Below are 14690 nucleotides of genomic sequence, written 5' to 3' on the forward strand. Positions count from 1 at the left end.
ACATACATTCACCACTTCAGCCCTATAGCCTACATTTCGGCCATTTGAAAATAGCCGATCTACAAGCACACGCTATTTCAAAAGATATTTTATATGTTTTATATAATCAGTTAGATAAATATGATTCAAAGTGGAACGTGTTCCTCAGTCATGTTGCAGGCCCTTGATGCATTATTGTGTATTAATTCCACAATAATGTTGAGAATCACTGTATTATCTAAGATTATTTTTAGGACACAATCACAGGTGCATTTCTTTAATATACAAATCACAGACCATTAAAACAGAAAGTCACCATTGCAGAACGATGCTATTATGTTGAGTGTGTGTGTGTGTGTGTGTGTGTGTGTGTGTGTGTGTGTACTCCACATACCAGCTCTGACAGTGTGATAAAATCTTTTCGGGAAACGGTTCCAAAAGTGATGTCACGGTTCCTCAATGCTGGACCCGGTTCCTCTGGTTACGGACTCAAACCCTATAGTCCCGCCCCCTTTCATGACGACGCCAGGCCCAGGAAATAATTCCCAATGCATTTTCCCCATAGCCATTTAAAAAAGTATTTATTTAAAGACCTTTTAAGCGTTGTACGAAGCCAACTGTTGACAAATCATGACAACAAACACAATATTTTGGACCAAACAAATAATTACGATTAAGAAGAAAAACATTGTGTTTACTGTCATGATTTGTCACGACAAGAGTTGGCTTTGTCTGCGGCGTAAACGTCTTTAAATAAATACTTTTTGAAAAGTCTATGAGGAAAATGAACAGGGAATTATTTTCCAGGTCTCTCGAGGGGGCGGGACTGCAACGCTCTATAGTCATTACATTACCAGTCAGCTATCAGACATATGACAACCGTGCAGCCCCTGTCTAACATGTGTAGAGTCTTCACATTATCATCACACGCTAGTCCTGTTCACTTTCTTTACATTTGCGTTTCATCTCTCAACTGTCCCAGAGCAACACACATGTTCGAGGTTGCTCGGTTGTTGAGTTGTTGGTTAAGTGCTTTGCTCAAGGACACGTGGGAACCGTCTCTCCACGTTCTTCTGTTAGGCACCTCGCCGTCATTCCCTCCCCCTCTAATCCAGTCTTTATTTCCTCCATTTCGTCTCCATCATTTCCCGTTTTCACCGGTTTTGTCTTTACCTCCTCCGTTGTTAGTACTTTGTCTGTCCTCGTCTCCGCCTCCTCTCTTCTCTCCTCTTCTGGCTCCTTCCTCTCCTTCCTTACCTCCTCCTCTCCTTCCTTGGCGTGCTCCTTCTCCTCCTCCTCTTCTCCTCCCTCGTCCTCCTCCATCTTCTCCAGTTCGTCGGTGGACTCCTCCTCCGTGACCTCTCCCACCAGCGCCTCCCAGAGGCTGTGGAGGAGCTGTGCCTGCACCTCCTCAGGGCTCTGCTTCTCCTCCTGGCCTCCTCCTTCTCCTATAGCAGGGCAAGAAAAGATTGACCCAATTAAAACTAATTACTGTACATGATGAAAGAAAAATCGAATTACTAATTTTAACTGATTAAACTAATAACAGAATTACATTTTGTATTACTAAATTACACTAATTACAGGAAGAAACAAAATAAACAAATGACTAATGAAACTAATTAATCTTTCATATCATTTTGATTGTATTGTCTGTTAGGCTTTGCAAACTAAGATTCTACAGGCAGACATGACAATGAATTAAATATACAAAAACGACAGAAAATAACCAATTATCAAAATAAATGTAAATGTCATTGATTGACTGATTGATTGAAACCTTTATTTATTCTCGAAAAGAGCATTGAGTTTCCCCTCATTTCCAATGCTGACGAGATCACATATATAAAAAACAATTAAGACAGATATAAAACACAAAACAAGTCTACACGTAAGGCATAAAGACATAATTCACAAACAGTGAAACAAAACACAAGTTAAAAACAGTTATGAGGTAGGGAGATTCGAAAGCAGGTTATTAAACTGTCCTTAGGATATTGGGGTACCAATTTTCAGTGTTTGTTGAAGTCGAATTGAAACAGAAAGCAGATTTTCGCAGTTCAGACTGCACAGATGGGACCTCTAGTGTAAGCCATTCACTTGAACGGGTCTGACGAGTACTTATTTTCCAGTTTAGCAGCAACGTGATGTAGGGGTGGTAACTTCCCATCAAAAGCTTTAAAAATAAACTGGTGCCAGTTCCTGGATCTCCTCTCAGGGAGGGACCAACCTACCCTGTCATAGAGGGTACAATGGTGAGTGCTGTAGCTTTCCACCAGTGATACATCTAAGTGCTGAGTGATAAACTGTATCCAATTGTATCTCATTATTATTTAATGATTTTACAGCCGGTCAACAAGCTCACAACATTGGGGCTCGTTGTGAACAGACCAGTTAATATAGATGAATGGAAACAATTCTGACGATTACAAAATAATTTCCCATGGGGCGACTACGTGATAACAGTGAGGAGTCCTACAGTACCTCCTCCAGGGACGATGCCAGCCAGCTGGAAGCATCTGTTCAGGAGGTGTGTGTGGGAGGCCAGGTGGCCCAGAGCCTCTCCCATACAGTCTAGCAGCAGGCGACATACGCTGAGCTCCAGATCCTTCGCTGTCGACACGTCCTGCAAGACAACCCAACTCATCCATTTAATCCTTCTTTTAAAAATCTATCTCGAATCGATTAAAATTTTGGTAGAAAAGAATATATAAATTGCCTTCTTTCCTCAAACTTCTTACAAAAACATTTGTAGAAAATAATTGTTAGATTTTGCTTTTCCCCCACAACATTTAAGAAATATTTCAATAAATCTAGAATAACTAAGAAATAGCAGAATAAGCAGAATGTTTTGAGAGCTTTAGAGCTTTAGAGCCATTTCTGATATTTTTGTGGAACCCTGTTGTATGAGAAATTTATAAAATAGGGCTTAGGTGGTTAATCAACTGAGCTGACATATAGTTTGGAGTTTCTGACTGGTTACTTGAATGAGTATGTCTACTGTACTTTTATTTTGTTTAAATTGTTTCACAAGTTAATGAATTGGGTTTGATTTTGATGAGGCTAAATATTACCAGTATATATACATTTTTGTACATTTTTAGACCTTTTTGAAAACTAGCACTCGTGCTAATACACTGCAAGCAATGCATCAGGTTAGTCCACAGTGATTGCGATGTCCATGTCAAATAAATAAACACAACACAACATAATCACACGAATAGATCTATAGATCTATTACAATATTTTTCCAAAATAAGTATCACGCAACTTCCGATCTAAGAAAACAATGGCCTCCTGTACTGTACCTGCAGGGGTGTAGCCATGGCGTGGGCCCAGCGGTGGAGCAGGTATCTCTGCAGCACCGGGCGGAGGCAGATGTCCAGCGGCTGCAGGCTGTGGCTGCAGCCGGCGGGGACCACGGCGGGCAGTGTGGCCAAGGCGCCCAGAGCGCTCAGGGACTTCTGGGACAGGTGCTCGCGGTGGCCGTCCATCACCAGCAGGTTCTTCCTGGGGCGGTCCAGGGCCGAAAGGTGGCGGCGCCACACGCCGGCCATCCACAGGTCCATGGCGTCCTCGACGCTGAAGGCCACGGGCCTGGCCTCCACCAGGAGACACTCCACCACCGCGGGCCACGAGCGACTGCTCTTCAGCAGCACCAGACCTACCAGCCCAGAGGTTAGTCACAACTAATCCTTCATTGTATAAAATAATAATTCCCATTTTGGACGAAACTATAAAAAAATAAAAAACAAAGAAAACAAAAAACATTAAAGAAATTGTCAAAAGTAGTGAAGATAGATATCCACAAGCGAGCTTGTAGATTGGATATCTTAGCTATTTTTTTTATCACACAACAGCTACAGTCTAAAAAAGACAAGAGGGCGAAGAGATAAACATTACAAGTCAGTGTGATCAGCGTCAATTAAACTAAACTATACGAATAAAAAAAAACTATTATACAATAGATTTTCGACTGTAGTTTCGAGGAAGCAATCTGATGAAATAGCTATCTACCCGTGCTTCAAAGAGCATGATGGCACACCTAATCACAACATAAAAATCTGCTGTGCTCTGCTGATGAGACCGAGTCTCGCAGAGTGGTGGTCGTAGTGGCTAAATTAAATCTGGCATTAAACAATCATGATTTTCTATTGAATATCTTGAAATAGATGAAACTGAGTTGATGTGTTCTTTTTTTTAAGGGTAACTGTTGTGTAATCGCAATATTACACTCAAGGGGGTGCTATATCTAGATTATTGGCACGCCAGTGATGCAGTCAGGCACGAGGCTTTAGCCGAGTTCCGCAAGCATCACTGGCGTGCCAATAATCACGGTAAAGCACACCCGCTCGTGTAATATTGCTTCATTAAAATCTAGATTACATGAAAGTCCATAACAGCATTGGCCAGAATAGATAGCAGTCATACATGGCTTCAAGTTGTAAGTACTCCATGGAACAATGGCTAAGGAGACCATGGATAAGCCCTATACCTGGCAGCACAGTGCCGTCAGACAACACCGTCAGGTAAACGGTCAGCATGGGACTGCCGGAACCCCTCAGCTTCAGAGCCTCCACCCGCTGCTCCGCCGTGCAGCTGCCGTGCAGGTAGTTCAAGTCCACGAACACGCACAGCTCGTCCATGGCGGCCACGGCGCCGGGCGGCAGCCCGCCCGCCAGGATCTGCCTCTGGGTGAAGTCGCGGAAGCTCTGGGTCCGCTCCTGCAGGGACGGGGGCAGCACGCGCGTCAGCGAGGGCCTCCTGCCCGGGCGCTGCGGGCCCAGACCGTGCTGCGGACAGGGGGGGGGATTCAAGCAAGAAACACATTTCACAGCTGGAAATGTTTTGTTGGGTCAACCTATGATTTGTGCAGATGTTACATTTGCTGTGCTATGCTGGAAATAGCTTCGTACTAGCTCCCAGCTTACGTTGTGAGCTTGTAGATTTTCACCCAAGCGCAACCAAAGAATGGAAATGATCACTAGTCCCTCCCTCCCTAACATTTTAGTCTACTTTTTATTTGTTGACAAAATTGTCAACAGTCGTAGGAGATGTATACGTACCCGCAACATGAAGCACAGCGCCCAGTCGTAGGAGATGCGGAAGGCGCTGCCGAAGCTGCCCTTCCTCCTCAGCACGGTGGCCTTCTGGAACAGCAGGCTCTCCGTGACGGGAGCCTGCTGCTCCAACACCACCAACACCCACTCCAGCATGTCCACCTCTCCCTCACACAGCCGCGGCTCACTGCTCTCCTGCTTCAGCCGCTTCCTCCGCTCCTTCAGCCAGGCCATGATCACATGAGGCTGGGTGGAGGAGAACATGGTCATTAAGGTTGTCTTCATGGATTGCAAATCGAGTGGCAAAGTAAGTTTAATGTCGTTTAACGTCAGATAGGACATTTCTGTTTGTCCGTATGGGTTGTCAAGGCCAGAAAGTACTTTTATTTGCCACTCAGCAGGCGTTCCCGCATAACTTCCGGGTATGATGATGATGTCACGCACATACCCTCTATTATGTGTGTGACATTATTCTTAATGGTGACTGCCCTACCTGTGTGTTGAAGTCCCTGGAGGCCTGGTGGAGGCCGCCACACAGCGCCAGCAGACAGATCCTCTGTTGGCGGGCAGACTGGGAGTCCTCCCTGAGCGGCGGAGGTTCGTCATACTCTGCTCCCTCTACGTCTGCTCGGATCTCCTCCGCCGTATCCTCCACAGCCGGGAACCCTGGGAGGCCACCTGGCTCGTCGTGCTCCATCCCCTCGTCTCCCGACGACGACGACATCTCCTCGATAGGAGCCATGGCTTCGTCCATCTCGTCCATCGGGGTGTTGTCGTCCGGCTCCACCTTCCCGCCGAAGATCTTTTCCGTGGAGAACTCCACCTTTCCGCTGAAGAAGAAAAGAACACCAAGGAGAAGGAATCAAAACACCTGACTAATATGTATGGTACATATATGTCCAAAACTGTTACTTTTCCGTATTCAAATTCCAATGGAACAGATCTACAAGCTCAAAGTGCTTCGCTTCATGCAGTATTTCGAGCTACTTTTGATGCTTTTGTGTGACACAAGGGCGTTAATTTACCAAAAAAATACAAAAAAGTTCAAATAAGGGAAGAGGTTTATATGTGTCGCGTGTGTGTCTGTGTGCGTGTGTGCATTTGTGCAGAACAGACTGGTAAATGTGGTGAAAATCAACATGGGGCTATACCACTGTAGTTCTAAATATTGGAAGCCTGTCACATATAGCTTTGACATGTTTACCTTATTGCCTCCTGGAGAAATCCTGTTTTTGTTGACCCTGTTGAAGACGGAACACAGTTAATACAGCAACACTAAATGCTCTGCTGGTACGTCAGTAAAGTCAAATAAATAATACATGTTATATTCAGTGAGAAGCCTTATCAGAGACCTTGTGTGGGAGTGGGAAGGTCGTGGAAGTCCCAGAAGCAGCTGCCCTCCTTGCAGAGGTTGGCCTGACACACAACACATCCGTACACACTCTCACGCCGGATGTTCTTCTTCATACACGTCCTACAGCGTCTGCCGCCGATGCTGACCTTAATCCATTATTAAAAAAGAACACATTTCATAATAATTATTATTAATAATAATTAATATTAAGCACAGCGTTTCAAGCTTGTGCATCTGCTACTTTTTGTGCGTTTGTGTGCGCCGTTAAGTAGCTCATTCATTTAGGAATGAACCCATGAAGTTATAAAATATGGAAATCAAATCTAAAAAATAATCGCCTGGAAAGGAGCCTGCTTAGGCATCTGGTTAGGATGCCTCTCGGGCGTCTCCCTAGGGAGGTCCTGGAGGCACGTCCCACTGGGAGGAGACCCCGGGGCAGACCAAGGCGTAGTTGGAGGAAACACATCGACTCACTAGCCTTGGAATGTCTCGGGATCCCCCAGGAGGAAGTCACTAATGTTGCCCTGGAGCGCTCTGGTGGAGCTGTTGTCCCCGCGACCCGACTACGGATACACGGTTGAAGATGGATGGATGGAAATCAACAAGAATGATAGAATAACCACTATAAGAACATGCATAGTTACATCGCCCACTGACTGACCTTCACGATGCGGTGGCGCTGTTTGAGTGGCCCCTCCCCAAACGTCCGGACCTTGGCCAGGCGGCGGGCGACGGGTGGGCTCTCCTGTTAAAAAATGTTGGCAGGCGTTGATGGCGTCGTTAACCCCTAATTTTAGACTTGGTCGCTGCGACGTGTTGTGAGCTTGTAGATTTCAGCATTCAACCATGTATAAAATGACTTGTCTTTTAGTTCTACTGGATCTCTTCTACACAAAAAATAATAATAATAATCGTAAAATAAATACACCATGTCTCTGTGTGTACGTGACTATGTGTGTGTGTGTGTGTATGTGTGCGTACGTCTGTAATCCACGTAACTTGAGAAACGTTCGCCCCACCCACTTCACGCATTCCACAACACCACACAGAGTGCAGTATTTGGCCTTGAGTCACACCTGTGTAGCCTGAGCTAACGTGTTAGGTTTCTGGTCTAGAGGGGCGGGTCGCGGCTGAGATTTGCGCACGCCCTGATTGGATCTCATCGATCTGTCCGTCACCCCCGGCCCCTCCTCTCCCCCCTAGTGCATCGCTACGTCACATAATTTGGAGCGACGCCCACCCGGAAGGGTTGACTCCCACTTTTAGACCAGAGCGGCCAATGCGTTCCTCCAGGCTTTCAATTTTTGCACCAACAAAAATGAAAGCCTGGTACCGAGGCTACACCTGTGCAATTTCCAGACTCTGCCTGAGCCAATTGATTGCCATGGAAACCTCAGCATTATTCCCCACACCTGCCATTTGATTTCTTAGTCAGTCCACATTTCAGTTTGCACTCTTCAGACATTCTCCACAGACGTTTACCCAAGTCCCCAGAACAGCTGTCCAACGTTGAAGCTGCCATTACCTACTGGCCAAAACAGGAACTGCAGCACTGAGTAACTTACTGTACATTGAAATGAATAGCGGGGGGCGCCCGCACTCTATGCTTACACACAGACAGACCGTTAAAACGGGTACTATGACAACGGCTATTGCCTACTAGGGTGGGGCATGTTATTCTCGATTTTCATTGTTTCCAACTTGCATCGTTCCCAATTAGGCCGGTGTCCGACTGGCACAGGTAATAATAATAATACCATAATAGTAATAATACGAATGAACTTTATTTATAAAGCATTTTCAAAACAAAGTTACAGTGCTTTCCAATGGCAGAATAAAATACAGTGCAGCAAGATGAAACAACAGTTCCTCCTTAAAATGCCTAGGTTTTATTTGTTGAACAAATTGTCAATATATTTAGTCTTAGTTTTAGTCATCATAGCTTAGTTTTTATTTAGTTTTTTTATTTAGTTTTCCTCAGTGAAAAAAGGCACTACCTGGGGGAAGGCTGGCTCCTGGAAGGCTTTTTGGGAACACTTGGCCAGCTGGTTGCCCAGCCGCTTGCGGAAGTTGTTCTGGTTGAAGAGGCCGTTGTGCACCCAGGCGGGAGGGTTGTTCTTGCGGCTCTCCCTCAGCAGGATGAAGGCGTTGACGATGCTCAGGTTCACCAGGAACCAGAAGAGCCGCCGCCAGTACCTGTCGTCGGGGATGCCCCCTAGTGGTACGGTTGTCACAATTGTTAAATAATCGCAATTACCAGTATTTGAGGTAAAGTATTTTGACACAATCGGCATAATCGTGTCCTTGTTGAAAAATGGTGATACATAAGAAAAGCATTTAAAGTATAAAATGTATTTAAAAAAATGCCAGTAATTTCTTGGTATATTTCAGTTATTTGTCATTATCTGCCCTGTGCACTTCTTTTTTACGAAGCCTGAAAGCCAACAAGAAATGTAATTTCTATGCTTAATGTTCCAATTGCCAAAAACACAATTAAATCGTTAATCGCAATTATTTGTGACAATTATTTAATCGTAAATGTAAACGTATAATACCTAGTGGATTACAGGCCAACAGCTGCTTGCAGATGTCCACCCCTCTCATGTTCTCCTGGAGCAGCCGAAACGCCATTGGTCTCTGGAGAATAATAACGATAATAATACTATTTAAAGTTTAGTTCATCCAGATCGATTTACAGTAAGCGGTGAAAACACAAGGCAATACATCAAATGCATAGAAATAGTCATAATAGGTAAACCAAGAAGAACCTATCAACAGTATAATATATATAAAAAACAAATCAATAATGCGTACATTGAAACTATATACACACTATAGGGTGCCAGGTCAACAGCTTAACCTGGCATCTGTCTACATGCTATTTGCATAAGCCTGCAAGATAGTCAACACTAGGGCAAGCGCTGCAGGCTAAGGTGGAGTCTGAAGAGATGAGTCTTCAGATTACGTCGGAAGATTGGGAGGCTATATAAAGAAAGATATCAAAAATAGTAATCTATCTATTAATTCACCATTCGTCCGACGGACTTGAAACTTGCCGTGTGTGTCGCCGATGAACTGTGCATGCTTTGTGCCGGCATTTCTTACAATTTGTTGATATTATAGCAGCCGGAATGTTTTAACGAATGGTAGAGAGACAGCACTTCTACTGACATGCATGGGGGCCAGCTCTAACGAATGGTAGAGAGACAGCACTTTACTGACCTGCATGGGGGCCAGCTCTAACGAATGGTAGAGAGACAGCACTTCTACTGACCTGCATGGGGGCCAGCTCTAACGAATGGTAGAGAGACAGCACTTCTACTGACCTGCATGGGGGCCAGCTCTAACGAATGGTAGAGAGACAGCACTTCTACTGACCTGCATGGGGGCCAGCTCTAACGAATGGTAGAGAGACAGCACTTCTACTGACCTGCATGGGGGCCAGCCCTCCGGCTTTAGTCTGAGTACTCCTCCAGACAGTGTCGGCTCCGCCCGGCGTGGCGTTGGTGCACAGGCAGCCCATCTCCTTGGTGTCCCGCCAGCGCGTGGCCAGCAGGGGGCCACAGCGCCTCTGCACGAAGTCTCCGGCCTTCTCCAGCCGCCCGCTGTCCCACAGCGCAGCGGGCAGGATGGGACTGGGAGGAGGGAAGGAGCTGGAGGCGTAGATGGCCTGATGGGTCACCGGAAGGTTTTGGTTAGACAGGAACGTCTCTTTGTTAGGTAGCAGCAGGGATCGTCAACATTGTCCGTACACAGACAAATGTGTCCATGGCAAAGACTTGGCCTTTGATGTTCTGTTTTACACACCATTATAATGTTCTTATTTTGATAATACCCAATTATTGAATGTCAAGTCTCCAGGTTGTCTTCTATTCAGAATACATTATGACACTGATTTACTACGCCTATTTTTTATGTTGTGTTTAATTGTTGTGTGTTTATTTATATTCCAATGTGTGTACCGGTATGTAATGTATATATATTGAGTCCTTTTTTGTCTCTTAGAATATTGTATAAATTGCTTGTAGATCTATCTACACTAGTTCGGGTCCTGGGGGAGACATCAGCTTTCTCTTTTGGGCCTTGAGCTAAAAACATTTGGGAACTTCTGGCCTTTGTGCTCTTTTCTCCTACAGTACCTGGTCCAGGAGCATGGCCATGAGGGGAAGGGAGGCTACAGTAACTGGTCCAGGAGCATGGCCATGAGGGGAATGGAGGCTACAGTACCTGGTCCAGGAGCATGGCCATGAGGGGAACGGAGGCTACAGTACCTGGTCCAGGAGCATGGCCATGAGGGGAACGGAGGCTACAGTACCTGGTCCAGGAGCATGGCCATGAGGGGAACGGAGGCCAGCGAGTTGGCCAGGTACAGCTGGTGGTGCTTGTCCCTCAGTCCCTCCACCACCGTGGGGACCACACGGAAGCCTGTCTCCTGGCTCGACTCCTCGGCCGCCGCCACCCTCCCCTGGATGGACACGCGGTGGCAGTAGCCCGACTTGGAGTCGCAGAGCAGCCAGATCTCGGGCTGGCTGCGGGGGTCGCTGGTCCCCGGCGGACCTTTTGGTTAGGCGTGGAAAACACAATCCATTCATAGATTAATCGCGATGCGGACATGGACGATTATGAATCGAATCGCAGGCCTCTGAATCGGAATCGAATCATCCGGTAGCGAGAGATATCCGCCCCTACCTCTTTTGGATTGCGGCAGCAGCGCGTGGTCTATGGTCAGGCAGCAGCGGGGGCGATAGGCCTTCCACATGGCTGTGCCCAGCAGCTCCAGCATGGGTCTGAAGATGAGGAGGGGGTCGTCTTCTGCAGCGTGGACACAGTAGTACAAAGTACTGCGTTTAAGTACATTCTGAGTGTCCGTAATTCACCTTTGATTGTTACATTTCTAGGAGATTGATTGATTGATTGAATTTTGACAAAAATGCATACGAGACCCACAACCAACTACATTTCTCCCACACTTACAGAAATACATTATGAATACCATCATTATTAAAAAAATTGTGAAAATAGCAGATCTACAGCAACAGCGGTTCCCAAACCTTTTACCCAAAAGAGAAACTGTATGTCTCTCTGGGACCCAAACTGGTGAAAATAGCCGATCTACAAGCTCACAACGCATTGCGGTGAGACGCGTTGTGAGCTTGTAGATCGGCTATTTTCACTACATGTATTTATTTATTACATTATTTTGTATTGATGAAAATCTCTGACTTTTTTAATTTAACCTATTTAGGACAGATGCCGATACTAAACATCAAATATTTATTCAAAAATTTCAAAATGTTATGCTGCTATATACTGTACATAGTAACAAGAACCCCAAAACGGGTTCCCATGTTGAAGGGTAAAAACACAAACTACTCTAAATGGGTTAAAAAAGGGGATATTTACTTGCAATCCATACAAATGGGTCTGCAATCTACACATGGTTCCGACACACCACCTTGTATAGGAATGTCCTATACAAAGTAAAAATTTGACCGAGCAACTTTCACTTGTTCTGGAGCAACATTGGACCAGGAGAATCTACACTTTGACTCAAGCACCAGGGTTGAGTACTGGAGTCCACCACTGACCTTCGGTGAGTCCGCTGTACTTGTCCGCGGTTTCACTGCCCATGCGGATGTTGGCGGAGATCTGTTGGAAGCGCTTGAAGCTCATGGAATGGTAGAATGTGTAGCCGTTGTCGTTGAGCGACCACTCCCAGTACTGGGAGAGGTCTGGCAGGTTCTTGGTGCCCATCAGGATCACCTATATGTGTGTATAGGGAAGAGGTTCTCAAACATTTTCAAGTCAAGGACCCCCAAATTGACATTTATTAGCCCATTTGATATGCCAGGGACCCCAGAGAAGATACGGCTCTAGCAGTGATTCTCAAGCATTTTAATTTCAAGGACCTCCAATGCATTAGGCTATACGGACCCCCATTTAATGGCATTTATATCTCTGGGACACTGTCCCACTGTGTACACTCTAAGTTGCTAAATTTGTTCTATATATTGAACATAGCCTAGCCCTACTGTGAAGTTGTTCACACAAAGTTTACCTAACCTTTCTACTACAGGGAAAACATGAACATGTACAGTATGTTACACTTTTTTACTCTTTGTTTTTGCACTGCTGCAATGTCTGAAGGAAGCCAAACAAAAATACGTTTTACTCGTATGTACTGTACACAAGATGTAACAATAAAGTACAACCTTGAATTATACTTCAATATTGGTGAAATATTGGTCAATATCTGTGAAAATATCAGTAAAGAAATATGAGAACTATTTTGATATCGGTTCGATACCAATATTGCATTTTTTTGATGAAATATTGTCCGATAGCGATATGCTACATATAATATCGTGCATAACTATTTCCTATTAATCATTTAGCTGGGGACCCCGTGGAACCTGCTGGAAGACCACTGCAAAAAATAAATAAAAATAAAAAACGTGATCCCAAAACAAGACAAGAAGAAATGCTCACCAGGCCGAGGAAGCCCCTGATGTCATCGGCGGTGACGGGCTCCCAGTCGGACGGAGCGCTGCCATGCAGGTCCTGGCAGGCCTTGGCGTGGGCGTTGGTCTCGTGGGCGATGAGCTCCACCACGCTGCTGGGGAACAGCAGGTTGAAGTAGTCCACGGCGTCGGCGCTCTTGGGCAGGCCGTGGTGCGGGCCGCTGCTCGGGGTGAACTCGGCGGCGGCGACGCCGTCCCGGACCGGATTGGTCCAGTTGTGCGCCTGCCGCCACGCGGCGTCATGCGTGGCGTATGCCCCGCAGTGGACGCCCTGCGGCGGGCCGGGCCGGCGCTGGTGGGCCTTGGCGGCTGCGTAAAGGCTGGTGTCCGGTTCTACAAAGGCTGTGGGGATGAGAGACGCAGACACGCAAAAACACTAATTTAAAGCAAATTAAAAGCCAAAATTCAACCAGCCAAAATTCTCACATGTCACTCCCCTTCTTCATATATCAATTAAACATCAATTATGTTTCCTTTCATAAATGAATATGTGTATTAATGTACAAGTGTAAAAGGGTATTAAAAAAACATTTGGGAATTGATTCTTTGGCATGCTGGCAGTATGTGCATGAAATGTGACACTGATAAACATAAGACAGACAGACACCTTGTCTTTGTAAGAGTTGAAGGTCTTTGTCCGGTATTATCATGTCACACTCTCTTGCTCATCTCTACATATTGACTAGTAAAATCTGGCATCTATCAAATCCAATCCCAGACAGATACTTACCGGTGGTACTGCAGATGGAGGTGTGATGTGGGTTGAACACCAGGTGTTTAGCCATCTGGTCTCCAGTCTGAGGGACAAAGTCACAGCTCGAACACCTCAAATGGTACGGGCTGGGGACATTATAGTTAGAACACAATAGATCACATTAGAAGACATGAACTGGTACAGGCTCAGGACATTAGAACATAGTTAGAACACAATAGAACACACTACAACACATCAGAACACAATGAATAAAATGTGTGTGTGTGTGTGTGTGTGTGTGTGTGTGTGTGTGTGTGTGTGTGTGTGTGTGTGTGTGTGTGTGTGTGTGCGTGTGTGTGTGTGTGTGTGTGTGTGTGTGTGTGTATGTGTGTGTGTGTGTGTGTGTGTACAGAGTGCTCATACCAGGGTGGAGATCGTTTGCGGAGTGGTAAGGTAAACGGTACATGTTTGCTGAGAAAAAGAATAAAGAGGAATACATTAAGGACAACATCACAATGTTGCCAATATTACACTCCCCACTCACAGGTAGTACTACCCCCCCCCCCCCCCCCCCGCCCCCAGAGGACCTATAGGGCCTTAGTCCTACTCCTCCTCCCAGCCCAAATCACACCTTGGAAAGCATGAGTTGTTTTTTGACTGGGGGTCATATTTTGACAGCAGGAATTGCCTGTCATAATTTGACCCCCCAGTATCAGGATGTATTAGGATGTTGATATTCATTCATCAGCCAACACTCCCCACTCACAGGTAGTACCCCCTGTGCTCTTGAGAGCCAAATAAATAATGGGCCTTGTATTGGTATGAAAAGGGTTGAAAACCACTGAGGTAGAGGATCAATGTATTTCCAATATGGCTCCTGTGCATAGAGCCTTGGGAAATGACATGGACCATATAGAAATGTTCTTCATTGGGAATGTGTGTAGGTTTGTGTTCTACAGGCGTGTTAGACTTACTGGATCATGTGGGAGGCATAGGCCTGCGAGCAGCAGGTGCTGAACGTGCACAGCAGACAGCGCACGTAGGTGGGAAAGTGGGCGAAGAGATCGGAGGCATCTGTTCCA

The 14690-nt window shown here is 45.7% G+C and overlaps 1 protein-coding gene across 2 annotated transcripts in view; it reads right to left on the reverse strand.

Annotated features, from left to right (window-relative positions):
• Positions 1 to 242: 242 nt before the first annotated feature.
• Positions 243 to 14690, reverse strand: part of pogzb (pogo transposable element derived with ZNF domain b) — a 54467-nt gene continuing 40019 nt past the window's right edge. For both annotated transcript variants that reach the window (XM_080767220.1, XM_080767221.1), the window contains 19 exons: positions 14583 to 14690; positions 14032 to 14079; positions 13645 to 13754; positions 12883 to 13256; positions 11982 to 12156; positions 11083 to 11205; positions 10709 to 10950; positions 9824 to 10063; positions 8949 to 9030; positions 8391 to 8608; positions 7055 to 7138; positions 6392 to 6539; positions 6244 to 6280; positions 5533 to 5869; positions 5046 to 5285; positions 4475 to 4772; positions 3288 to 3643; positions 2464 to 2605; positions 243 to 1427 (listed from right to left, as the gene is read on the reverse strand). The exon at positions 14583 to 14690 is cut by the window's right edge and continues 21 nt beyond it. In XM_080767220.1, coding sequence (XP_080623346.1) covers positions 1018 to 1427; positions 2464 to 2605; positions 3288 to 3643; positions 4475 to 4772; positions 5046 to 5285; positions 5533 to 5869; positions 6244 to 6280; positions 6392 to 6539; positions 7055 to 7138; positions 8391 to 8608; positions 8949 to 9030; positions 9824 to 10063; positions 10709 to 10950; positions 11083 to 11205; positions 11982 to 12156; positions 12883 to 13256; positions 13645 to 13754; positions 14032 to 14079; positions 14583 to 14690 — 3772 coding nt within the window. In that variant the 3' untranslated portion in view covers positions 243 to 1017. The remainder of the gene's footprint in view (positions 1428 to 2463; positions 2606 to 3287; positions 3644 to 4474; positions 4773 to 5045; positions 5286 to 5532; positions 5870 to 6243; positions 6281 to 6391; positions 6540 to 7054; positions 7139 to 8390; positions 8609 to 8948; positions 9031 to 9823; positions 10064 to 10708; positions 10951 to 11082; positions 11206 to 11981; positions 12157 to 12882; positions 13257 to 13644; positions 13755 to 14031; positions 14080 to 14582) is intronic.

This window comes from Protomyctophum bolini (genome assembly GCF_963924005.1).
Source record: "Protomyctophum bolini genome assembly, chromosome: 7".
Lineage (NCBI taxonomy): Eukaryota > Metazoa > Chordata > Actinopteri > Myctophiformes > Myctophidae > Protomyctophum > Protomyctophum bolini.